The sequence below is a fragment of the Hypomesus nipponensis genome, chromosome 6 (genome assembly GCF_054491055.1).
Source record: "Hypomesus nipponensis isolate SF chromosome 6, ASM5449105v1, whole genome shotgun sequence".
NCBI lineage: Eukaryota > Metazoa > Chordata > Actinopteri > Osmeriformes > Osmeridae > Hypomesus > Hypomesus nipponensis.
In genome coordinates, this window is record NC_140366.1 from 15,834,386 (window position 1) to 15,860,812 (window position 26,427).

Genomic DNA, 26,427 nt, shown 5'->3' on the forward strand with positions numbered 1-26,427 from the left:
AAAATCTTTATTTCAGCCCAATAAAAAGCAAACAAGTAAACATCAACAAAATCATAAAATGGTTTCAAAGTACTTTAGGCAATTTTCACGAATAAAAATAAATGATATTGAATACATTTGTTTGGGTAAGAACGTGATACAAACAGTAAGAAATGACGCTGAAATGACTGCAAGGGAGGCACGACAAACACATTCAAAAAGTTATTCACATCTAATTCTACCGCATGATTGTCTTTGGGAAAAACCAATACCAAATACAAAAACACAAAAAAAAACAAGAGTAGAAAATACTAGTAACTGACATTTCCAGTCATGGCGATGCAATTTTACTGTCTTTACGATTTAATTTCATATTTTCAAATCAAAAACAGTTAGCTAAACTTAAAGTTGAGTTTGTCTCAGACTATAAAATCTGGATTCCTTTTTTGTAGCGTTTTTTTTTTTTAAAGCTTATTGGGACTTCAAATTGACCAAATAGTCCTTGACTGTCGCATGTAGAGACATTTGTACCAGAGGGCACGCAATCTCACAACGTACAAATATGTTTTGAAAGACAATCAAAAGGGCTTCATGAAACATTTAGTAAACATTTACTGATGCATAAAACACACATGTACAAACCTGATGCACACATATTGTACGGAGAAGTCTAAAATAATCTTAAAGACAGCATGTTGCTTGCTGAGTATAATTTTCAGATATACTTTAGAGGCCATGTAAAATCTTTATACCATGTGACAGCTATCAATGGTCATGTGTAGCTATTGTCCTATTATAAGACCAGGAATTTAACAGTAGTTTAATGTTCTGAACCAAGCATTTACCCACAGTAACCGTCAATATCAGTAGGAATGCATGAATAACAGTTTAATTTTGAGTGTCTTCGGACAAGTGTTTTCATAAGCACCTTAGTCTCCTAGTTACCACGGTGATACAGAAACAAAGCGTGGGCTGAGAATGTTGCTGAGCTTCAGAGAGAGAGTCATGTTAGAGCAACAAGATGCAGTGCTCTCACTCCATATGCAGCATTAATAACAGTTTGCTTTATAAATCTGGTCAAATAAGGTATCACAGAGTATCAAGTAAGACTAAATATTAAAATAAGTCTGTCATTTGAAAATCTAATCACGCAGGGGACACAGGGGAATCTATGAATTCAAACAAACAAGTAAAACTGACTCTAACTCTGGTTTCAAGAAGTGTTGGTTGTGGGTTGTGTTATACCGTAAATGTTGTATTGTGGAAAATACACAAACTTGTAGTAATTTGTACCTAGGTTTGGGTTCTGAATGAGCTTGTGCTACTTGATGTGTGAATTTCATTTGAGGGATGTGTTCTCTGATGTTTGGAGGTTGGCAGGAGTTGTGAGGTAGAGAGCTGCTAGCAGATAGCCTGACTCCTGGATCAGGGGCGTAAGCTATACTCTTCCACAAGAAGCTGACAACTGGACGAAGTAAGACTAATGTCTGCCCTGAGCCTGTGATTGTGTGTATGTGCATGTGTGAGGGTGTGTGTGTGTAGGTGTGTGGCAAGAGGAATGTCCTGGTTGGTGCTGGTGGTTGACTGATGTTATGGCTCTTCGTAGGCTGAAGCCTTGTCCTTTAACAGAGCCAGACACAGGTGACAGCTCCAGCTCCCTAGAGAGAGAGAGACAGAGAGAGAGAGACAGAGAGAGAGAGAGAGAGAGAGAGAGAGAGAGAGAGAGAGAGAGAGAGAGAGAGAGAGAGAGAGAGAGAGAGAGAGGGAGAAACACACAAAGAGGCAGACAGGGAGAGTGAGACAGAGATACCGAAAAATAGACACACAGAATGCAGCAGAGAGACGTTGTCGACGTCCTCTGAAATGTGACCTCCCTTCCTGTGTGTTGTCTTACCTTCAGGGGGCTGGGTCATAGGAGGCTTCAGACAGTACATGTGGTACCCACGATCACAGTCGTCACAGAACAGCAGCTGGTCCTGTGGAACAGAAGCACATGGACACGTCACATCCTGTCACTCTCAGGTTGGAGGAAGTTCAATCATTCCGTAATCAACACGTCCGGGAACGAAGGTCCCAAATAAATCAATCACGTCAGCCCAAGACGGTGGATGGTCTTCACTGGAGAAGATCGTTGTGGTAAACTCATTTATGATTACTAATGATTTTTCGGGCTTGCATTTTGACTTCATGCTTTTGACCTGTCAGTGATTCCAGCTGCTATGTCAGCCAGCAGGCTCTTCCACTCACGTCGTTCTCTGAGGTGCCACAGAGGCTGCAAGATTTGCACTCTATGCATTGCCACTGGTAAGTCCTCACTGCCTGCATCATGTTGTCTGTAAACTGTAGACAGGTGGGGTGACCTGGGGATGGGGAAGAGAGGAGGAGAGTTTGTTTACAGGTGTGGAAATATTTTCTTGAAATAAAGTACTTTATTCCTGAATGAGACAGATGGTTAGCTGCCACCCTCCCCTGTACCCCCACCAACACCCCCGCCAACTGCTCTCTCTCCTTGGTTCTTCGTTCTGGTGCCAAGGTTTTTATTAGTCTTCTTCATGTCCTCTCAAAGTACAGAACAGACGCACACTGCTGCTTCATGTAATGATGAACTTTTTGAATAGATGTTTGGCAGTCTGTGTTTGAACATGGCTGAACCTCGATACACACTGAATTGCATGAATTAACAACAACAAAAAACACAAAAGGCTTGTGATCCTTTCCTCCACGCAGCCACATACTGTAGATCAATATCGTAGTCCACAGTTGATTACAGTTTGACGCTCCTTCAGAAAGGACAAGGATCTTTCCTGTTATTGAATACCCTCCAGTGAAAAAAAATTATTTTCAAGGCTTAGGATGCAGAATGCTAGGGCATCTATTGAGCTCCACATTCAGGAATAAAGAGTTCTGCTGCTCTGTGGAAATTCCATACAGCCTGAAAATCGTTCGAAAAACAAATGAACTCACAGTCCTCCCTCCTCCATGTTCTGCTGTGAGCGCACGGCAGGGCATTTCTCGAAAAACACAATCCCATATCAAACATTTGACCAAAACACTGATCTTAAACCAAAGCATACAGCGTTTCAATAACACGGCTACTGTACAAGAAAGAGTCCTTTCACTCCTTTTACGACTTTGCGGCCAGTGACAGAGATTCCCCAACAAACTGGGGAGGTCAAAGGTGAGTTATCAATCGGACATTCAATGAAGCATGATTCAGCTTCTAACAGAGACCGTGTGCAGAGCCTCTCAAGGCTCTGACTCTGCACTGGGCGTCCAGCCAAACCCAAATCCTTCCTCCTCCCTGTGACCTTCCAGACAGACAGATAGCTTCACTGACAGTCTTTGTTTATAGGTGGAATGAAGATAAATGCACTCAGTGTTAAAAAGTTGGCCAGGAACACTGAGCGTGCCCAGACAGACAGACGGAGAGATAGCAAATAGGAAACTGAATGCAGTGACAGTTAAATGAATTATCAATCCCAATTCATCTGCCATCTGTGTGTGGCATTAAGTTTGAAACCTCAGTAACTGCTGGGTAATACGTGTATTTAATCACAGACCCAAGCCCAACCCTGTGGTTAAACGTTTAGGTGTTGAAAGATTATATAAATTAAAGAAAAATTGATACCAACAACCAAAGTCAATGGTTTCTAAGGACAGAGAGGGATGACGAAATGACGAAATGCCGACAGGCTCTTACCTCTCAGCTAACTGTCCTCACAGGCCAATGGAGCAACTCAGAGCCCAGGAACATCCCTTCCCTTGCTTCCTCATTGGGCACTTTGTCCATGTAGCCATGGAGATGGCATGTCAACCAACTTTTAGTTTTGTTTGATTAAAGCTTTGCTCTCGACCTTGGTTCTTCCTTCAGTCCTGAGGCAAGGTGTTACCAAGATATTTTAATTTTTTAGATGTTTTATTAATGTATTGATTTCCATGCAGTACAGTTTGGTCTCAGACATTAAATATATATCTTGACAGGCTAATCTGTTCAACATGAAATTGAACAAGTAGGCTAAATCCAAATGTTGACAACAGTTCGTCATGTCCATCAATCAGAATCCAGATAAGAGCTTCTTCGCCGAGCCGCTTCCACATAGCAGACAGCTGCTGCAAAGTCCATTCTTGTTAATATCAAAAGTTATAAATTGTTTATAAACTGAATGCATCAGCAGGCCGGGCCAGATTGGCACAGACGGTCGTCTCGGATGTTCCTGTGTTCCTTTCACAACAACAAAAACTCCAAAGCAAAAACTCGAGCTGAAGTCGGCAAGCTAATCGGCCTCTCTCAGCTCTGTCCGTCGTCATCCGAAAAGAAAATGTCCTCCAATTCGTCGTCCTCAAAGCCGCGAAACGTGGAAGCTTCGCTGTCAGACGCGTTGCCGAACAATTCTTCAAGAACGCTCATCTTCCTGCTCACTCTCTTCAGGCCTCGTCGTCCGGCTAATGCGAGCACACCAGATTGACAGCAACAGAAACAAGACAACAGTGTCAGGGCCTCTCCACCTCTCCCACAGCGACTCTAAACACACCAGCACACATAACAAAGCCACAGTCCGACTAAGTTTTGGTTGCAATTACGACTTTTTTTTTTCTCTCACGGCAAAGGTGAGGATTGATGACGACTTTGTGGATAATTTTCACCTCACAGGCCGATCGGATGAAAAAAAAAAAGAAAAATACGGAAAGCAGATCAGAGCGTCATGGAGGAAATGCGTGAGGACAAGTAGAACAAAAGAGTGAATGGTTGTGGAGGACAGGATGTTGCAGAAGCCGTCTTCTATGGCAGAACTCGTAGGAGAGAGACGTGTTGACAAGTGGACACTGAGAGGCATGCAGGATGAAAGCAGGCAGCTGTCAGTCTAGGATGCTGCATCAAGTTGGCTATCCACTAGGTTCACCGATAGCTCCTTGATAGCTCATTGTTCATGGATAGCTTATTCATAGCTAATTTATGACATGGTTTTGTCAATCAATTAAATTGCCTATTTACATGTGTTTATTTGACAAAACCAGCAACAAACGTCCTTCCACAGAGACAATCCCTAGTTGTCAGAGAAGCACAGTTGTCAGAGTGTGTTCAACTGTCTCCCCAAACAACCCTGCTCCACTGCCCCCCGGCACAACTCGTCAAACCAGGCAGCAAACAAAACAAAGCGTTACACTGCAGTATCTACCGCTGCAAAGGTACAGACTCAGTCTGCCAGAACAGGAGGAACTCACATCAAGATAGCGGACAAAGGAAGCAAAATAATTATTACAAATTTTAAAAAGATAGAAATTAAGAAATGAGATGTGTTGACGAAAATAAAGACAGGAGAATGTTTTATAACGTATGCGCTGACTCCAAGACCAGAAGCCTGCACTTGGAGAGAGGAATCTAGATCTCTGTCATAACCCCTGAGCATCAACACGGAAAGTTAGAACAGCTGAATATGTTGTCCTGAAAGAAGATCAGTAACCTGAATCAGTCACGTGATAACCCTAAAATGGGAATAATAATAACAAAAATCGATGTCGAAATTCATATTCTTCAAAATATATCACAATAAATTCACACATTTTCTACGTTCCCACATGATGGATGAGGAGGCTGGAGGGTGAGGGATGAAGAGGGTGGAGGGTGAGGGATGAGGAGGGTGGAGGGTGAGGGATGAAGAGGGTGGAGGGTGAGGGATGAAGAGGCTGGAGGGTGAGGAGGGTGAGGGATGAAGAGGGTGAGGAGGGTGAGGGATGAGGAGGGTGGAGGGTGAGGGATGAGGAGGGTGAGGGATGACGAGGGTGGAGGGTGAGGGATGAGGAGGGTGGAGGGTGAGGGATGAAGAGGCTGGAGGGTGAGGGATGAGGTTGGTGAGGGATGAGGAGGGTGGAGGGTGAGGGATGAAGAAGCTGGAGGGTGAGGAGGGTGAGGGATGAGGAGGGTGAGGGATGAGGAGGGTGGAGGGTGAGGGATGAGGAGGGTGAGGGATGAGGAGGGTGGGGGATGAGGAGGGTGAGGGATGAGGAGGGTAAGGGATGAGGAAGCTGGACTCACCAGAGCGTCCGCAGTCGGAGCAGGACACCAGGTCCTCGGCCTGGCCGGTCTTCCGGTTGGAGTCCTGGTCCCCCAGGCAGAAGTCACAGTAGTCGTTAGGGATGATGGAGCCATCTGGGCCTTTCTGAGCTGTGAGGAGACATGTTTGGTTGGATTTACTCATACTTGTACTCATCTTTACCGAATCACTGGTTAGTTTTCAGTTAATTATTGGATGGTTGCACCAATAATCTATACATGAAATAAAAGGGTTGCAGTAATTATATGCCAGTATATATCAGCATGTAAAGTTTTGCATGTTTTTTTTCACCAGGTGTTTAATCTGCAATGTGTGCAGTACACAGCCTTCAACGCATCGATGAGATCGTCACACACGGTAGAGTTACTGAATGTTTGATGTTGTTTGACGTTGTTTTCTGTTGGCTGGTTGAGGGTCGGTCTCTTACGTTTGTGGTTGTCTGGCCGTGGTGGTGGGGACGGGGCTACCTCGTCCTCCCTCTCCTCCTCCCCCTCCTCCTCTGCCAGGTGGGTGTGGGCATAGTGGTAACTCAGCCCCGGACGGTTCTTGTAGCGCTTCCCACAGACTGTTGACAACAGAGCCCCAAACTGTTAGAACCCGGCGAAAAGATTCCAGAACATTCTAGAACACTTAAAGATGTTCTACCCATGAACCAAAAACCTGCTAAAATTCAGATCGCTACCAATGCCTCAATCTCGCACGCCGAAAACAAAGGTTCATGTTTTACAAGAGCTGTATTACACAGTAGAACTACAGTGGTTGTTGGTAGGGTGATGCAGTAGTCCCTGTAATGTAAGCCACTACCTCAACCAGGGATCACCGCACCTCACTACACACGGACTAGGAAGCCGCTGACTAAAACACACCCAGAAACGTTGCCCTGGGCTGGCTACAGCACGGTACAGGCAGTAATGAGATAATGTGTTTGGTCTGTATTTCAGTCCAGTTGACAGTTGAGCTCTGCTTGACGGAAAACATCCAGAAAGGAGGCATCGTGAGCAGCCTGTTCTAAGCAGGATAACAAGTTTCTGGCTGAAGCACCCAAAACAACAACCAGCAGCCAACACATATGTTAATTACCTTTTCCATCCTCATCTAATCTAATAATTTTGGGGGGTATATTTAAAGAACTGTCATTGGAATTAAATCTAGCAGCTGTTGTCTCTGCTACCCTGAAGCCAGGGAGTGGTTGAGAGGGTTACCTGTCAGCAGGAAAACAGAGAACGCAGGGCAGAGAGAGGAAGGAATGAAGGCTTTCTAATGAACAGCGCTTGACGTTGCCAGAGAGATGTGAACAAGATAGACATCAGATCTCAGGGAACAAGGAACATCAGGACTCTACTCCACCAAACAGGTACATTTACTCAGTGTATCTTTCAGAGAAGCTTTCTAGACACACACAACAAAACAGAATATCACTGAGACTGCAACAGCTAAAGGACGATACTATTAATCTAATGAACACACAAACATTTTGACATCACAATGTATACGCTTTCTAACAACCTGAAATCCCCACAACAGACGTGTAAGTTAATATTAGTTCCCACAGCTATTAAATGGAGATGCTATTGAAAACCAAAGCTTAAGTTCTGTGTAATGACCTTTGTGTTCGATCATGTCTGTGAAGCCCACAAGGCATGACCTGTCGACACTTGATAAAGATGTGATTCTAACACTTAAGCAGTGTTCTCATTGGTGAGGCCTGAGAGTAGCTGTTAAGAAATATAGTTTGTACACTGCAAATTGTTCTGCCTCCCAAGATTTAAAATCTTAGTTCTGGAAATATAATATTTATCATCTTGTTTCAAAAATGATTTACTAGTTTATATCTTTTAATTTGTGATATATTCTTAAGCCAACTTATTTCTAGACTGGAACCAACTTATTTAGATATCTTGTTGAGTACAAATATCTGTCCATGCAGCAAGATCCTTTCACTAGTATAGTGATTTATAGTAATTTTCTCTTCAAATTTAGTTTTAAGTTCTTGTATTTTAGCAGACCTTTTTTGCAGTGTATTTATTAATGCACTACCTACAGTACACTGGTGCTTGAAAACCATTCAGCCACAGCAACGTGCTAGCATACGGGCACACAGTGTTGTTAGTGACATGCAAGCTTGCTCTGATTTCACAGTCAACGCTTAAGCAGTTACAAAGTGCACGGAATTTAGCGGAAAAGTAGCTGCAGACAAGATCAAACGAGCCACAGAGCAACAGCAGGCCGTGGTGAACCAGCCTGGGGATTAGCACAGCCCAGCATTTCCCTAAAGAGACAAGATGGCGACATGTCCAGATACCTGAGTCAGCGGATTTTGAGTTATGCTTTTGTTTGTTTCTGTCTGGAACAGAGGGAGAGACAAAGGCAAACGGGAGTTGGGGGGGAAACAGAGAGAGAAAAAGAAACAAAACACAAAAGTGAGTGAGGTTTCTATTCATTCAGAGGGTACTTCCAGACCATGAGAGAACAGTCCTGTGTGTCTCTCCCCCGGAGAGAGCTGTAAACTGGGCTCGTCCAGCCGTGAGCCTGGCCTCTCCTTCCTCCTGTGTGGGGGAGAAAGGGAGCTGCTCTCTGCTCCGAGGGAAAACAAGAGGAGCATTGATCTGATGCTAATGGTTGCAGATGACCTTTTTAAATAGAAGGGGTTTTAGAGAGCGGTTCTTGTCGTGTATACATGGAAGGGTGATGGACTGGTCAGGACAGCCCTGCGGTAGGGATCTTGGTCAGATCTTTACGCCATTGGGATGTGCTTCATTAGGCCTGCTCCTTCTGATTTCAAGACTTACATGACCTAAATAACCTTGCAACCACACGATGACCACACAATGCATATCTTCAAGATGTATTTTCTTACTGTCACAGACGTAAGGTTTGTCCTGGTCGTCGTTGGCAACCGCCTCGGTCCTCCTCCGACCAGAACCTCGACCCTGGAGTAGAAGACAAACACACAAAGATGATGCGGGAGACACGAATACACACTGGGCCTTCTGTCCTGCCTCTCTTTCTCTCTCTGTCTCTCTGTGTATATCTCTTTCTCTCTGTGTCTCTCTGTGTATATCTCTTTCTCTCTCTGTCTCTCTGTGTATATCTCTTTCTCTCTGTGTCTCTCTGTGTATATCTCTTTCTCTCTGTGTCTCTCTGTGTATATCTCTTTCTCTCTGTGTCTCTCTGTGTATATCTCTTTCTCTCTGTGTATCTCTGTGTATATCTCTTTCTCTCTGTCTCTCTGTGTATATCTCTTTCTCTCTGTGTCTGTCTGTGTATATCTCTTTCTCTCTGTGTCTCTCTGTGTATATCTCTTTCTCTCTTTATATATCTCTCGATATCTCTTTCTCGTTCTGTTTATCCATCTATTTATCTGTACACAGTAATGTGTATACTGAACACACAAACTCAGAAACCCACACGCACACTCACTCTGCCTTTGTTTCTGTGCTTCCTCTTTGGAGTGTCCACTTCAAAGTCCTCGTCGTCATGGAAACCGTCCCCGTTCTCGTCGGCTTCCAGGACCCTCTGAGCGAGCAGAAGCGGAGAGGAAGAGGGGTTGATATTTCACACCTTCCACATACCAAGACCATTCTCTCTGTGTTTCCTTTCAGTGAAGGTGTGACCACATGAAAGGATTTCGGGAAAAAAAGACAGTTTGATGATGAACCCCCTCTTCGTCATGGGTGACCTGTGCCACTGGATGACCCCCCCTGTAGGTGACCTGTGCCACTGGATGACCCCCCTGTTGGTGACCTGTGCCACTGGGTGACCCCCCCTGTAGGTGACCTGTGCCACTGGATGACCCCCCCTGTAGGTGACCTGTGCCACTGGATGACCCCCCTGTAGGTGACCTGTGCCACTGGATGACCCCCCCTGTAGGTGACCTGTGCCACTGGATGACCCCCCTGTAGGTGACCTGTGCCACTGGATGACCCCCCTGTAGGTGACCTGTGCCACTGGATGACCCCCCCTGTAGGTGACCTGTGCCACTGGGTGACCCCCCTGTTGGTGGTCTGTGGTACCTGGATCTCCAGAAGGGTTTCCTCCTCCTTGCTCATGTTGCTCTTCTTCTCCAGCAACCCCTCTCCTCTCAGAAGGGCCTCCAGGGCTGTCGCCTCCCCAGGGGGGGCCTCCCGCTTCGGGGCCAACTCGGCCTCTGGTGGAGGGGTGGATGGAGGGGAGGGTGAAGGGGGGGGGGGGGGGGGGCGGTGGAGAAAGATGAGATTAAGAAAAAGCCACGGAGGGGAGTATAGAGAAGGCAGATGTGCCCAACAACAGAATACATCACACTGTCCTTCAGTGTGTGTGTGTGTGTGTCTGTGTGTGTGTGGGTGTGTAAATATCATCTCTATGTCTGAGGTCCAACCCCCGACTCAGCACCATTACAAGCTGAAGCCGACCAGGTGCCACACATGAAAGGGGTGGATGAAGAAGAGGTGAAGAGGACAGGAGGATGAGAGAGAGGGAGAGACTGGTCTGGCCCTCTGTTGTTTTCCTTCCTGTTTGTTTTTCATCAAAGCAACAGGGATCAAGACCTCTCCAGCTACAGATCCCTCTCTCTCTATCATCTTCTCTTTCCCCCCCCCTCCTCCCCTCTCTGAACATCTCTCTTTCTGTCACTCTCTCATTCATTCTCTTTATCTGTCTCTTTCTACACACTCTCTCCGTTTCTATGAGTCTTTTTCTTTCATTTCCGTAGAGATAAACTTGGAGGGTGAGTAAAGCTTCTCCCTTGCTTGGGGTTTGTAATAAAAGAGGATGAAGGGAGGACGTGAAGAGAAAGGGTATGAGGGAGGGAGGGAGGGAGGGAGGGAGGGAGGGAGGGAGGGAGGGAGGGAGGGAGGGAGGGAGGGAGGGAGGGAGGGAGGGAGGGAGGGAGGGAGGGAGGGAGGGAGGGAGGGAGGGAGGGAGGGAGGGAGGGAGGGAGGGAGGGAGGGAGGGAGGGAGGGAGGGAGGGAGGGAGGGAGGGAGGGTAGACTTGAGGGAGGAAGCTCCGTAGACACTAAGTCTTTGTTATGAGGAGCAGAGTCATAACTGATACACCTCCATCTCCCCTCTAACCCCTCCCTTCGTCGCTCCATGCCTTCTCTTCCTCCTCTCTCTTTGTGTCTGCGTAGGCAGGTTGTCTTGACTGTCACTAACCAGACACATGCCCCTTCCATCCCTTTCCCTACCCCTCTCTCCTTTCACCCCTTTGCTATCCCCCTCCCTCTCTTCCACCCCCAGTCCCCCTCACCCCTGCCCCTGGCCCATTCTTCCTTAGCACACACCCCCCCTCCTCCTCCTCCGCTTATCTCCTTTCTCCCTCCTCCACCCCCCCAAACCTCTCCAGCCCCCTGGGATAGGGGGAGGGAAGTAGAGCAGAATGTTGTGCATAGCCAATGAGGTAGCTACAGATTACTCACGCAGATTACTAACCTAAACACACACACACAAACACGTCTCAAGACCTATTGTATTGATGAAAACACAAAAATCTGCATTTCTGATTTGGTCCGGTACATACCAGTCATATAGGTACCGGTGCCATAATAGCACTGGGTTTCGCTACCCAACCCTACTGAACAGCTAACCAAAAAAGAAAGGGAAGCATTCGCAGTGTTGATAAATGTACTGTTTACATCGGAGGAATAGAAATTCAATTGAATAAAAAAGCCTGAGACACAATTCTTATTTCACTACATGCTCAAATTTTGTGAATCTTCTGGGGAGTTTTCTTAAAAATGACTCCTTCCCTTTTCTTGGCTGACTGTGTTCATGGTCACAGCTGTAGTATTGAGTTGCGGCTGGAGAAGCCAGGAAAACAATGGAGATGGAAGGCTCAGACACAGACTGGCCTTTCTTCCTCCCCCTTATCAGGTTCCTGGCAGGGGCATTCCTTCACTAGTCCTACCCTTAATACAAACACATCCACACGCTCACACACATGCCACACTAACACATCTACACACTAACACACAATCCACATAACACACTCACTAACACCCATACCATTCAAACACGATCACACACACACACATATCCTTTCACCTCATAGGATTCACTTACATTCTAATGCTGCATGGACAAATGATTAAAGGGGCCCAGTTAGGGTGCTTCTGTTCTGTAGCTAAGAGTGTGTGTGTGTGTGTGTGTGTGTGTAGTACAGAGAACAGAGAGAGAAGGCATTGATTCAGGAAGAGAGTGAACCTGGAGACCAAAAAAACGAGAGGCTAACCAAAGCCAGATGGACAGAAAGGGAACAATATAACTCCACTGTAGAGCCAGTAGTGTGTGTGTTTGCGTGCGTGTAACAGTGCAAGGGAAAAGAGTATAAGATGTAAACAATATAGAGTGAGTGAATGATCTGTAGACGAGAAGGTAAGTGTATAGTGTCCAAATGGGTTGTGTATAAATGTTTGTTGGTAGAAACTGTTATTTTTAGGTAGGATATTGCTGAGAGCATGAAGGTGGTACTCTCTGGGTGAGGAGGGCTGTAGATGAAGGGTTGGCTAGCATCTGGGTGATGTAGGTGGGAGGGCTGTAGATGTAGAGTTGGCTAGCATCTGGGTGATGTAGGTGGGAGGGCTGTAGATGAAGGGTTGGCTAGCATCTGGGTGATGTAGGTGGGAGGGCTGTAGATGTAGGGTTGGCTAGCATCTGGGTGATGTAGGTGGGAGGGCTGTAGATGAAGGGTTGGCTAGCATCTGGGTGATGTAGGTGGGAGGGCTGTAGATGTAGGGTTGGCTAGCATCTGGGTGATGTAGGTGGGAGGGCTGTAGATGAAGGGTTGGCTAGCGTCTGGGTGATGTAGGTGGGAGGGCTGTAGATGAAGGGTTGGCTAGCGTCTGGGTGATGTAGGCGGGAGGGCTGTAGATGTAGAGTTGGCTAGCATCTGGGTGATGTAGGTGGGAGGGCTGTAGATGAAGGGTTGGCTAGCATCTGGGTGATGTAGGTGGGAGGGCTGTAGATGTAGGGTTGGCTAGCATCTGGGTGATGTAGGTGGGAGGGCTGTAGATGTAGGGTTGGCTAGCATCTGGGTGATGTAGGTGGGAGGGCTGTAGATGAAGGGTTGGCTAGCATCTGGGTGATGTAGGTGGGAGGGCTGTAGATGTAGGGTTGGCTAGCATCTGGGTGATGTAGGTGGGAGGGCTGTAGATGAAGGGTTGGCTAGCGTCTGGGTGATGTAGGTGGGAGGGCTGTAGATGAAGGGTTGGCTAGCGTCTGGGTGATGTAGGTGGGAGGGCTGTAGATGTAGAGTTGGCTAGCATCTGGGTGATGTAGGTGGGAGGGCTGTAGATGTAGAGTTGGCTAGCATCTGGGTGATGTAGGTGGGAGGGCTGTAGATGTAGAGTTGGCTAGCATCTGGGTGATGTAGGTGGGAGGGCTGTAGATGTAGAGTTGGCTAGCATCTGGGTGATGTAGGTGGGAGGGCTGTAGATGTAGGGTTGGCTAGCATCTGGGTGATGTAGGTGGGAGGGCTGTAGATGTAGGGTTGTTTGTGGCTAGCGTCTGGTTGATGTAGGTAGAGGGCTGTAGATGTAGAGTTGTTTGTGGCTAGCGTCTGGTTGATGTAGGTAGAGGGCTGTAGATGTAGAGTTGTTTGTGGCTAGCGTCTGGGTGATGTAGGTGGGAGGGCTGTAGATGAAGGGTTGGCTAGCGTCTGGGTGATGTAGGTGGGAGGGCTGTAGATGAAGGGTTGGCTAGTATCTGGGTGATGTGGGTGGGAGGGCTGTAGATGAAGGGTTGGCTAGCGTCTGGGTGATGTAGGTGGGAGGGCTGTAGATGAAGGGTTGGCTAGCGTCTGGGTGATGTAGCTGGGAGGGCTGTAGATGAAGGGTTGGCTAGCGTCTGGGTGATGTAGGTGGGAGGGCTGTAGATGAAGGGTTGGCTAGCGTCTGGGTGATGTAGGTGGGAGGGCTGTAGATGAAGGGTTGGCTAGCGTCTGGGTGATGTAGCTGGGAGGGCTGTAGATGAAGGGTTGGCTAGCGTCTGGGTGATGTAGGTGGGAGGGCTGTAGATGAAGGGTTGGCTAGCGTCTGGGTGATGTAGGTGGGAGGGCTGTAGATGTAGGGTTGGCTAGCGTCTGGGTGTTGTAGGTGGGAGGGCTGTAGATGTAGGGTTGGCTAGCATCTGGGTGATGTAGGTGGGAGGGCTGTAGATGTAGGGTTGGCTAGCATCTGGGTGATGTAGGTAGAGGGCTGTAGATGTAGGGTTGGCTAGCGTCTGGGTGATGTAGGTGGGAGGGCTGTAGATGTAGGGCTGGCTAGCATCTGGGTGATGTAGGTGGGAGGGCTGTAGATGTAGGGTTGTTTGTGGCTAGCGTCTGGTTGATGTAGGTAGAGGGCTGTAGATGTAGAGTTGTTTGTGGCTAGCGTCTGGTTGATGTAGGTAGAGGGCTGTAGATGTAGAGTTGTTTGTGGCTAGCGTCTGGGTGATGTAGGTGGGAGGGCTGTAGATGAAGGGTTGGCTAGCGTCTGGGTGATGTAGGTGGGAGGGCTGTAGATGAAGGGTTGGCTAGTATCTGGGTGATGTGGGTGGGAGGGCTGTAGATGAAGGGTTGGCTAGCGTCTGGGTGATGTAGGTGGGAGGGCTGTAGATGAAGGGTTGGCTAGCGTCTGGGTGATGTAGCTGGGAGGGCTGTAGATGAAGGGTTGGCTAGCGTCTGGGTGATGTAGGTGGGAGGGCTGTAGATGAAGGGTTGGCTAGCGTCTGGGTGATGTAGGTGGGAGGGCTGTAGATGAAGGGTTGGCTAGCGTCTGGGTGATGTAGCTGGGAGGGCTGTAGATGAAGGGTTGGCTAGCGTCTGGGTGATGTAGGTGGGAGGGCTGTAGATGAAGGGTTGGCTAGCGTCTGGGTGATGTAGGTGGGAGGGCTGTAGATGTAGGGTTGGCTAGCGTCTGGGTGATGTAGGTGGGAGGGCTGTAGATGTAGGGTTGGCTAGCATCTGGGTGATGTAGGTGGGAGGGCTGTAGATGTAGGGTTGGCTAGCATCTGGGTGATGTAGGTAGAGGGCTGTAGATGTAGGGTTGGCTAGCGTCTGGGTGATGTAGGTGGGAGGGCTGTAGATGTAGGGCTGGCTAGCGTCTGGGTGATGTAGGTGGGAGGGCTGTAGATGTAGGGCTGGCTAGCGTCTGGGTGATGTAGGTGGGAGGGCTGTAGATGAAGGGGCGGTCCTACCTAGTCGGAGCTCACACAGGCGCAGCTGGGGATCAAGAGGAGGGTGCAGACGTCTCTTCTTCCTCCAGCAACGCGCCGGGTAGGTGTACATCTGTCCTGCAGCCTGACCTAAACACACACACACGGCGTACACACAGGCACACACACACACACACACACGGCGTACACACAAGCACACACACACACGGCGTACACACAGGCACACACACACACACACACGGCGTACACACAGGCACACACACACACGGCGTACACACAAGCACACACACACACACACGGCGTACACACAGGCACACACACACACACACGGCGTACACACAGGCACACACACACACGGCGTACACACAAGCACACACACACACACACGGCGTACACACAGGCACACACACACACACACACGGCGTACACACAGGCACACACACACACACACAAGATGAACATTAACAACCATTGGGGAGAAGCCACGTGTGCAAAACGTCCGCTGACATTCACATTAAAACATCTAGAATGTGCAGGCCTCTATTTCCGGATGTTTGATAGTACCTGTCATATTTCAGTGCTATGTTTATGGCATGGCTGTGTCTGTGTATATATTTTATATCTGGTCTCTGGACAAAGAAATGAGAGTCATTGGGTTGTGTCCCAGCAGAATCTGTTTAGCATTCATCTTGCATCTGGAACATCTGACCATATGTCCCACCTTGTCCCATGAAAGCAAATGGACAGAGAAAGAGAGAAGGAAAGAAAGAAAGACAGAGAGAGGCAGGCTGAGAGAGAGAGAGAGAGAGAGAGAGAGAGAGAGAGAGAGAGAGAGAGAGAGAGAGAAAGAGAGAGAGAAAGAGAGAGAGAGAGAGAGAGAGAGAGAGAGAGGGATAAACCCAGAATATGTATATAATGAAACTGAGGTTTGCCCACAAAGTACAGGGTGTGGCCCCAGGGCTGAGCATGTGAGATGAAGTCTATTTGTGTTCAGCTCTTTATTGAGCATATTGTTCCCCTTGTCTGGGTGACCCAGATGTGCTGATTGCATGCACAGGTCTGTGTCTGTCTCAGAATAATTCCGAAAGACAAGAAGGGCATGTTTACAATAGAGGGGGTACAAAAAGGAGCACAGAGGAGCTGATTCAGTCGTCTGAATATCTGGAAAGAGTTGTTTCATTATTCTGTTCTGTCTGTCCATCCATCATTTAACTGAAACACACAAACCTCATCTTTTTCATCCAAAAAAGCAGAATGCTTCTGGTTGCTTTTGACCATGCAAGAATGAATATGAATGAATTGTTCCCGCCTTCCTTCCTGTCTGCATGCTGAACCCCCTCCAGCTTGTCCCCACTGCAGTACCACCTACCAGGCTGTCGGTGGCGCTGTTCCATCCAGATGTAGCAGTTGTTTTGGGCCACCCCTGTCTGAGAGTCCAGGAAGGGCATGCGGACACTTCGCTCGGCGCAGAGACGGGCGTTGTAGCTGCGACAGTGCTCAATGGCTTCTCTGTAGAACTGGTCCCCCAGTCTTGCGAGAGAACAGACACACGACAGACAGGATTAGCTTCCTTTAACCGGGCTAGGTGAGCATTAGCATGAGTACTGGGGATCTCCACTGATGTTAGCTCACAAACGATTTATCGGTTGTGCTTACAATTGATGTGGATTGATGACCTCTATGCTGCTGCTGAACCATATTCCCGTCAGCTGAATGCTAACGTTGTTTAAGTGTTTATTAGCATGCAGAGTTACACCCAGCATGCAGCTGCACTTTGCTGGACGGTCGAACTGCATCAATCAGCAGAGGTCAGTCAGACACTGGCTCAGTCCCAGTCCTCTGGTTACACAAACATACACTCAAACTGTGAATGCCACTGGGGACAGTTCATAGGTAGCTGCTACATGACTGCAGATCCAGAGGTTTCAGGTTTGAATCCCCCTTATCTAAAGTAAGTCATTTTCAATAAAAGTGTCTCCTGATTTTAGACAAATTGATGGAATGTTCTGCATATGAAAGAAGGCTGTGTCAGCATTGTCACGTTTAGGAATCTAGTGAGTAGTCAGTGTCCACAGTTCTGTCCACATGCATGATCCCCCCTCACTGGGGACTGTGACAGCAGGGGGTCCTAAAGACTCTCTAGAGAGGGCCTCAGTGGATGTCTGTCGGGGTGTCCCCTCCACTGCCTGATCAGAAGTGATGGGTCCTGCCCATAGCTGATGATGAGACACAGAAATGTGAGGAATGCCTGCTTGGACAAAGACCAGAGCTCTCTGGCCACACTCTGCCCTACAAAGAGGTGTACTGTTCACTGAGGGATGATGGAGGGAGGAGAGGAAAGGGGGCATGGGGAGGGAGGGAGGGAGGGAGGGAGGGAGGGAGGGAGGGAGGGAGGGAGGGAGGGAGGGAGGGAGGGAGGGAGGGAGGGAGGGAGGGAGGGAGGGAGGGAGGGAGGGAGGGAGGGAGGGAGGGAGGGAGGGAGGGAGGGAGGGAGGGAGGGAGGGAGGGAGGGAGGGAGGGAGGGAGGGAGGGAGGGAGGGAGGGAGGGAGGGAAGACTTGAGGGAGGAAGCTAGGAAGGATAAGTGAAGTAACAGAGTTAGTAAAGAAAACGGACTGAGTAGAAAGATTGTTGACGCTGAATAGTGGACGACCAAAATGCTGTGGCAACATCCACAATCTTGGCTTTCATGAAGAAGATGGTGAACAATGATTGTGAGTGAACGCTGACTTTGCTTATAAACCACAAGCATTGAACTGACCACATAATCAATGTTTATCAGCTGTGTTTTCTCACATGTGTTTATCCGGCTACCGGCACTGATCTGACACGGCATCCAGTATGTTTCTGCAACAGACCACAATTACAGCACTGCAGTCTCGTCAAACTCTTCACTGGAGAACATCAGATCACTTCCCAATGGCTGAAATGGAGCCAGCTATTTAAAAGCACCATTACAATAATCAATCTCTCTTGAAATTCAAGAGAATTTGTGGTCCACCAGTACTGGTCTCACTCATAACAATACAGCACGCAGTGATACATGTTTCTCAGTCACTGAACTGCAGAAAGTACCGACACCTATCTTTAATAGGAAAGTACAGTATCACTGGCATCATTAACAGTTACTGTAAAAGACCCAGGCAGGCTTCTATATTGTTTAATCAACAGGTAAGGTTCCGTAGCGACCTGCTAAATGTCACAAAAGAATTCAGTGGAGAAGGGATAATATGGGTATTTGTTTGAAGAGTACAGGGGTTATAAAAAGATGTCACACCATCATGTTGATAAGAGCATATCAGAGAATATCATCAACAGTCAAAGCTTAACCTCCATCACAGATATCAGTGTTCCTGTTCTAGAGGAGTATTGGCTTGATGAGGGAAGATAAACAGAAAGTAAAGTCAACCAGACATTGTAATGAGGTGGTAACAAGGTGTACTCAGAAGACTGGAGGTGCGCAGTGACAGAAGGAGTATGGGGTTTTGTCATATATATTTTGTTGTGTATTTTATAATTACATTATCTCAACCGGTGACTTTCTTGTCCTTTAGCTTGTCTTTTCCACCTCCATATTGTTTTTCAACTACTCCCTTACTTTTCCTCTTACCGCCTACCTCTCCTTCCCTCCCTCCCTTCCATCGTCCCTCCCTCCCCCTTCCTGTCATCCCATATTCCCTGCACATATCTGTCCCACTTCGACAATCGTCCGTGTGTGGAATGCCCCAGGCTGCTTGATAAACCCTTACATAAGGATAGAGGAACAGAGCACATAAGAGCACAATTCACTGTGTGTGTGTGTGTGTGTGTGTGCGTGTGTGTGTGTGTGTGTGTGTGTGCGTGCGTGTGTGTGTGTGCGTGCGTGTGTGTGTGTGTGTGTGCGTGTGTGTATGTGTGTGCGTGCGTGTGTGTGCGTGCGTGTGTGTACGTGTGCAAACCAGGAAGAAAAGCAGAAATGAAAGACAGGGAATGGGAGAAAGAGAGATTTTGAGTGCGCCATCACAACCAGTTGTCCTTATGTCTGAAGTATTTGACAGAAAAAGTACCCTGGAATCCCTTCACCTCAAGCTGAGCACACAGTTGTTGCCATGCGTTACCATCCCATTAAGGCTGTGTGCCCCTGATGGCGTTGATAGGGTTATATAAGAACAGATTTGTGCATGTTAGGGGAACACTTTCCTCTCAGGGAACAGTTTCCTGGATACTGATGGAATCTGGTGTGTGTGTGTGTGTTTGTTTGTGTGTGCATGCGTGCGTGTGTTTGGGGGTTGTGTTGCAGATAGAGATTGGAGGAGATGAGAGGAGATTATAAAGTCATTTTGAGGGAGCTAGACATGACTGTCATGTCATCTGTTTCTGACGTCTGTCTCTGAATTTCCCAATATTTTAGTTTTTAATATATTGAAATAAAGGCAAAAATAAACTATAAGGCTCTCAAGTCTCACGCATTCAATGTGATAATTCCGGGATAACTAAAACCGTACCATCAAAATCCACAATCCTTGCATCCCTACTCCTGGTAAAGTTTAAGCATTATTTTTGTTCACAAAAATGCCATCAAGATTCAAATGCTCTGCTCTTTTCAGACCTGGAATGCAGACACAGAGACTGATTCAGTGATGCTGAGAAGCCTGTGGAATGTTTTCATATAAACAGAGTTGAAATGTCCAAGACAGTCAGGCTAATTTTAGGCACCCCCATGCTCCTATAGAGGAGAGAGTTATACAGCAATACTTTATATCTGCCAAAGAGTCCACTTCATCTGTTTATCCTAACAGACCTCTCTCATACTTACTCTCTTTCTCTCTTTCTCTCTGTTTCCTCTTTCTTCATACATCCGCCTCTTTTATCTCTTTCTGTCTTGTCCCTGCATCAGCCTCCCTCCACACACACACACACACACACACACGCACACACTTCATAGTACACTTCCCTTCTCTCTCCTCTTGAACGTGAAGGGCCCTCACAAGTCACAGGTGCCTATGAATAATGGACCAAAGGCTTTTCATTGGACGGGTTATATTCTAATTGCATTCCATATGCATGACACTTTGCTAATAGCTTGCACTCACAATGAAGGGTTATAAATACATCATGAATATTCAGGTGCATAGACCTACTGTCCTGCCCCTGAGCCTACTACAGACAGGAACAGAGTGTTCCAGTTAATGTTCCAGAAATGTATAGACTTTGGTCTATAAATCAGTGTGTGTGTGTGTGTGTGTGTGCGTATCTTCTATTCACACACACACACACACAGCAGTCTATTTTCATTGGAACACATGAAAGGTGTGGAGGAGGACACTGATCCATCAACACCTCCTGCATTTCAAACATATTAAGATCCTCCTCCTCGCCTTTCCCCTCTCCTCACCTCTCCTCCCCTCATCCCCTCTCCTCACCCCTCCTCTCCTCACCCTCCCCCCTCATCTCCTCTCCTCACCCCTCCTCCCCTCATCCGCTCTCTTTACCCCACCTCCCCTCGTGTCCTCTCCTCACCACTCCTCACCTCCTCTCCTCACCCTCCCCCCTCATCTCCTCTCCTCACCCCTCCTCCCCTCATCCGCTCTCTTTACCCCACCTCCCCTCGTGTCCTCTCCTCACCACTCCTCACCTCCTCTCCTCACCCCTCCCCCCTCATCTCCTCTCCTCACCCCTCCCCCCTCATCTCCTCTCCTCACCCCTCCTCACCCCTCCTCCCCTGTCCTCTATAGCAGCAACTGTACAGCTACAAGACCTGCCTCATGCCTTCAACACTGTCACAGATTGCTGGCCTACAGGCTGCGAGGACATGCCTTCGATGAGCTCCTAAACCTAAACAAACACACGGTGATAACGAGCTGCTTGTGTAAACTGAGGATGAGAGGGAAGTAGGGCAAGTGTCAGCAGAACAAGTAAACGACTGACTTAAACCAAGTGAGTAAGAACACTTAGGCTGAGTCGCGTTGTGTCCTAAGACACAGGAAGCAAACATCTATCACATCCAACTGTGTGTGTGTGTGTCTGTGTGTGTGCGCGAGTCTGTCTCGGCATTCTCAGCACACGCACTTTGACGCACGGCTACATCACATGCTTCTTACTGTAATCCAATTGACAATATGTATTTGCAATGGTTGTAAAGGTGAAAGAAAAGGGCACACACGACTGAGAAGAAAAGAGGAACATGGATGGGAAGGGTGAAAACCAAGGAGACCAGGCGTGCTGGACAGGGGCCTTTAAGCCAACAGGGTTCGGCAATGTGCTCCTCACATCTGTGCCAGTTTAAGACTACGACCTGGGTCAATCCAAAGACACAGGGAGAATGTTGCTCCTTTAACTCAAACATCCATGGTGTAGTCATGGCATCTCCACGTCCAACAGACGGATACATACTCTTACTGTTCAACAGGAACGAAACCCAAGAACTGCTAATTCAGTTGGAGGTGGGGCCATTTTCCTGACTGCTGTTTACAACTCAGATCCTCAATTAGATTAACTGGTCAGATATCTATACACTCTTTCCCTCTTTCTCTCTCTCTGCAGTTTCTGCTATACAAAGTATACAGTATATATATGTGTGTGTGTGTGTGTGTCTAGTAGGAGACTATAGTGAACAGAGCCAAACTGCGCTTAAAGCCCAGCAGAGGGGCTCAATCAGATTAGTGTGGAAGTTATGATATCAGCCTTCTGCTGGAGACGCCCCACTGTCCTGCACAAAGACAGCCCAGCAGAGTAGCTTGGTCGTGAGTTGGGATAGGCTCTGAGGCCCCCTTCTCCAGCTGGGGACAGGAGAGACGCAGGAGGGGAGGGGAGGAGGGGGGAGGGGAGGGGGGGAGGGGAAATGGGAGGTTGGGGTGAGGACAAGTCTACATGAGGCTATGTAGGCCGCAGGGAGGGAGGGAGGGAGGGAGGGAGGGAGGGAGGGAGGGAGGGAGGGAGGGAGGGAGGGAGGGAGGGAGGGAGGGAGGGAGGGAGGGAGGGAGGGAGGGAGGGAGGGAGGGAGGGAGGGAGGGAGGGAGGGAGGGAGGGAGGGAGGGAGGGAGGGAGGGAGGGAGGGAGGGAGGGAGGGAGGGAGGGAGGGAGGGAGAAGGAGGAGACGGATGTTAGAGGAAGAGAGACAGAATGGAGGACGGGGGGAGGAGAAGGGGAAAGAGGTTTTATGGACCAAGGTCATGTTCTCCCTGACCCTGACATCACCCCCCACCACCACCACACACACAGGCACACAGGAACAAGTAGAAAGGCAGAGCGAGTGAAAGAGAGAGGAAAGTGTGTGGTAAACGATCACTCTAGTTTTGTGAGGAATGAGATAAAACTGAGAGATAGTTACAGATTCGGATGATGCAGGCTGGTGTACTATATGGGGGTGGATTGTGGATTTCAAGACGGCACAGCGGGAGGGAAAAGGGCAAAAGAACTGTCCTACACCATGTGCAATATATCTCTGTTCATACACATGTGCACATTCCTTTTCTGTCTTCCCCCTCACACTTCCACACACACACACACTGGTCGGCTCTCAGCCACAGAGACATGCACCAGGTCCATGTGCAGCACAGGAAAAGGGATTGATCCCTCCATGGAGTCTCCCTATAAAATTCTTCCTGGCCATTTTGAAATTCCCAAAGCCTTGAAAAACATTCCTGGCCATTCCCACAGCCCGGAAAAACAAAGCCCATGGATTGCCCCCCGTGTTGGGACTGGAGTGTGTGTGAACCCTCACCGAGCAGATCCTACCACACAGACAATCCCCCTCACCATCACTCACTCACTCGCTCTCTCTCAGTCACGCAAATGGGGGATGGGGAGCAAGCTACCCCCCCCCCCCACCCCCAACACACACACCCCTTGTACGTTTCCACCTCTCTCAGCCCGCCCCCCAGATCTCAACCAGTAAAGCCATCTCTGCTATTCCCACCTGAACCCCTCATCTTTATTCAACACCAAACCTAAAAGAAAACACTGAGGCAACCACAACAAAGAAAGCGTGCACATGTGTTTGTAAACGACACTGTCTTATGCTATAGACATGTTACGACACAGCAGAATGTTTGATGCCATTACCCTTGCTGACATGCTGCCTGGTCTCACAAATCCTGCTGAAATTAAATGTGAAGATAATGGGATAAACATGCATGAGCAGAATATGCAGGGCCAGACAGTCTCTGATGACATCTGCTTTTGAGTTGTATTCATGTGAGACAAGCTGAGAGAAGGCTATTATCCTGTCCTTACTTGCATGTAAATGACTCACTCCGAGAGTCCCTCTCTTCTGTACCAAACACAGTCAGAAACACAAAGGATTCACAGAGATGATTTCTCTTGTTTTCCCTTTTTGCCTATTGGGACCATAACCTACTTGGATGGGACACTGTGTGTGTGTGTGTGTGTGTGTGTGTGTGTGTGTGTGTGTGTGTTTGTGTGCGTCTGTGTGTGTGCGTGTGTGTGTGTACTAATGCTGCTCTTGCCCTGGTAACCCCCCTGTATGTATCTGTGTGTCTGTTTATGCTGCCCTTGCCCTGATGACCCCCCCACCCCACCCCACCCCACCCCACCCCTTCCCGGCCCCCTCCTCCCCAATAGATTTTGGGGGGTTTTGAAAACTAGGCGTCAGGGAGAGGAGGGGTAACAGGGGAATCCTGTAAGTAGCAGATGGGGCTCTCTCCTTCCCTCTCTCTCTCTCCTTCCCTCTCTCTCTCCTTCCCTCTCTCTCTCCTTCCCTCTCTCTCCTTCCCTCTCTCTCTCCTTTCCTCTCTCTCCTTCCCTCTCTCTCTCCTTCCCCCCCTCTCTCTCTCCTTTCCTCTCTCTCTCCTTCCCTCGCTCTCTCTTCCCCTCTCTCTGTCTGTCTCTTTTTATCACTCCACTTCTCTGTGCATCTCTCAACAGATGGACCCAGGATGATGGTAGGACACCGCTAATCTCCAGATCTCAAAACTCCCCTTTTACACACACGCATGCACGCGTACTGTACAAATATACACACACAAACATATATACACACACCCCCCACCTGCCCCCCCCCCCCCCTGCTTACTTTAACAGAAATACAAACACATCTAAGTGCTTATGTTCCTGCATTTTTTTTTTTTTTTGCAAGACTTGATAAGCAGATGCACGGAAGTGACTATCCCCTTCAGTGAAATTAAATGTTGCTAAATCATGCTGCGGCCAAAGGAAGAAATAAAACGGATTCGAAAACATCCCCATGACAGGGGACTCCAGACAGTAATCTGTCTGAGTGTTTACAAGTGACCTTCACTCGCGGGCACAGGCTCAGAATTCTCTGGTAGTCGCAATAGAGACAAACAAAAATCACATATCTTGTTCTAATACTCCTACCTTGAGACTTTGGGAAGAGCCGCGAATGTGAGAAGAAGCGTTGTATTTAGTCAAGACTGCAATTTAAACAGAGCACTTCATTTTATTATTTGGCTGTTTGCCAGAAGGGAACGGGGTTCTCCCCTGGTTCTCCAGACGTCTGGAGACCTATACAATGAGACCAGGATGTGAGGAACTCAGCTCAACAGTCCTGTTAACAGGTATAACAGAACGTTGCCTGAATACAAAGATACCTCATGGAGAAACCGAACCCAACTGGAACCATCGTTCAACAATAGTGACAATATTTTGGGTCAGATGGTGATGGCACACACAGTGTCTCCCTTTATGTCTTCACGCAAAATAATCTACTTTTCTTTGAATGCAAGAACGTAATTCCTTTGACGAGTAGACCGATCATGCTGAATGTGACCTATGGCGGTAAACATCTAACACTTGACGCTTTCTCCCTAACATGTAGTTTCCAACACAGCACAGTCCGTACGTGTAACTATACGAAATGAACAGCACTCATGAGGCCAAAAGACAACATGTTGACATTGTTAAACTGAAAATCTATCAGTGAAAACCAGGAATGCGGCTTGGATTTACGACCGCTTCCACAATAGATTGCGTGATAGCGGGACAACCCTCGCTACATTCCAGGACGATTGAGGAGGATAAATAATCCTACTGTCTAATGATGTCGATGTAGAGTAAAACTCATAGCGATCACATCTGAGAATCCCCAGGCTTATCATATTGTCAGCAGTAATTTGACATAGCCTAAGTGAAAACGCAAGAGATAATTGCAAAAGGTGTTCAACACTTCAAGATCGCTTGGAAAGGATAAGTATACTAATTAAACTCAAATGTCTGACTTAAATGATTCACTTGCAAGTGAACACAAAGTACAGATTGTAGACTACAGTAGGCAATTGAAGTCGGTAAATTACATTGTCGGTTATCTGCGGATAGAAACTATGTGTGAAGCAGCTGTTTCTTACATGAGAACTGTTTTAAGTGTGTTGATCTTTCAACAACAGCGTTTCCATGACCGACCTCACCATATTGAACTACGCGCTAAATATGAAGGCTAATTCCACAATGAGATGTTTTCCTTCACACGTAACGCGACTAATAGGCTACTTCAAACTATACCCTGCAAAAACTTTTAAGTAGAACTTGCTTCACTATGTAAGCTACTAGAACCATATGCAGAGTGAATTGCAGCGCAGAACGTGAGCATGAGAAAATACATTTGTCCGGTAGCTTTGCGCATGATTGTGCATGCTTGTTCTGAATAATTTGTTCAGACTAATGAGCTCCAACATGATTTGAATTTACGAAAACTTGTAATTGTCAGAGTCCATTTGAGATTGATAAAAAAAAATACATAATAGAAAATTCATGCTTCATATGTCTATAAAAATCACTAAAAATATATTTTCTTTGAACGCATTCGTTGCATGCAATAAAAATAAAGAGCCTTGAAAATATTAATGCTAGAATTCCCAAATCTACTTACGAACTCAGAGGATTCTGAATGACAGTCGCCATTTTGCTGCTGGACTGTAACCCAATATTCCAAATCTCAGTGCAGTTTTGGACCACTATGAAAAAATTACCGATACGGTCCTAGGCGTCCTGCTGCTCAACCAATACAATGACAGTATACAGAAATCAGGCGTGGCTTAGGCAAGACCTGTCAAACCATTCCGTCCTTATAAGTGGGCTTTAATGCATTGGGTTTAGTCATGAAAAAAAAAACTAGTTTGGTTGTGGTGGTGAAGGCTAAATGAAGGGTCTCCTTCTAAGTAGCCTAAAACGCTGAACATGTCAATAGATGGCTTCGGATGGGTTTACAATTTGTGCACTGGCCACATACACTATCCAGGCCGAAGAAGCACAATGATAGAAATTTCCACTTCCATTTAGAAAATATGTAGTTAATGTATTTATTTTCATTT

General features: G+C 47.5%; 1 protein-coding gene across 4 annotated transcripts; it reads right to left on the bottom strand.

The window, feature by feature from the left end:
• On the bottom strand, nucleotides 1-26,117 carry dpf3 (double PHD fingers 3). Of its 4 annotated transcripts, none has more exons than XM_084700660.1 (12): nucleotides 25,986-26,117; nucleotides 16,531-16,691; nucleotides 15,183-15,290; nucleotides 10,046-10,179; nucleotides 9,453-9,548; nucleotides 8,890-8,962; nucleotides 8,335-8,376; nucleotides 6,460-6,597; nucleotides 6,014-6,142; nucleotides 2,227-2,339; nucleotides 1,874-1,955; nucleotides 1-1,637 (listed from the first exon to the last, which is right to left on the bottom strand). In XM_084700660.1, exons 1-12 carry the CDS (start codon nucleotides 26,015-26,017, stop codon nucleotides 1,570-1,572), a joined length of 1,176 nt encoding a protein of 391 aa, XP_084556786.1. In that variant the 5' UTR covers nucleotides 26,018-26,117; the 3' UTR covers nucleotides 1-1,569. The 4 variants fall into 4 exon arrangements, 3 of the variants coding, with proteins under 3 accessions (XP_084556786.1, XP_084556785.1, XP_084556787.1); XM_084700659.1 differs by having other exon boundaries at nucleotides 9,447-9,548; XR_014758522.1 differs by lacking the exon at nucleotides 1-1,637 and adding an exon at nucleotides 3,680-4,422 and having other exon boundaries at nucleotides 1,931-1,955; nucleotides 9,447-9,548.
• Between the last annotated feature and the right edge of the window lie 310 nt (nucleotides 26,118-26,427).

Bases quoted from the DNA above. Each gene is read 5' to 3' on its own strand.
- dpf3 (XM_084700659.1), bottom strand. From the start codon at position 26,017: ATGGCGACTGTCATTCAGAATCCTCTGAGTTC. The intron at 8,963-9,446 runs GTGCGTGTGGGT...CTTCTACTCCAG, and splicing joins GAAACAAAGGCAGAGTGAGT to GGTCGAGGTTCTGGTCGGAG. The intron at 6,143-6,459 runs GTAAGAGACCGA...GTCTCCTCACAG, and splicing joins ACGGCCAGACAACCACAAAC to CTCAGAAAGGCCCAGATGGC.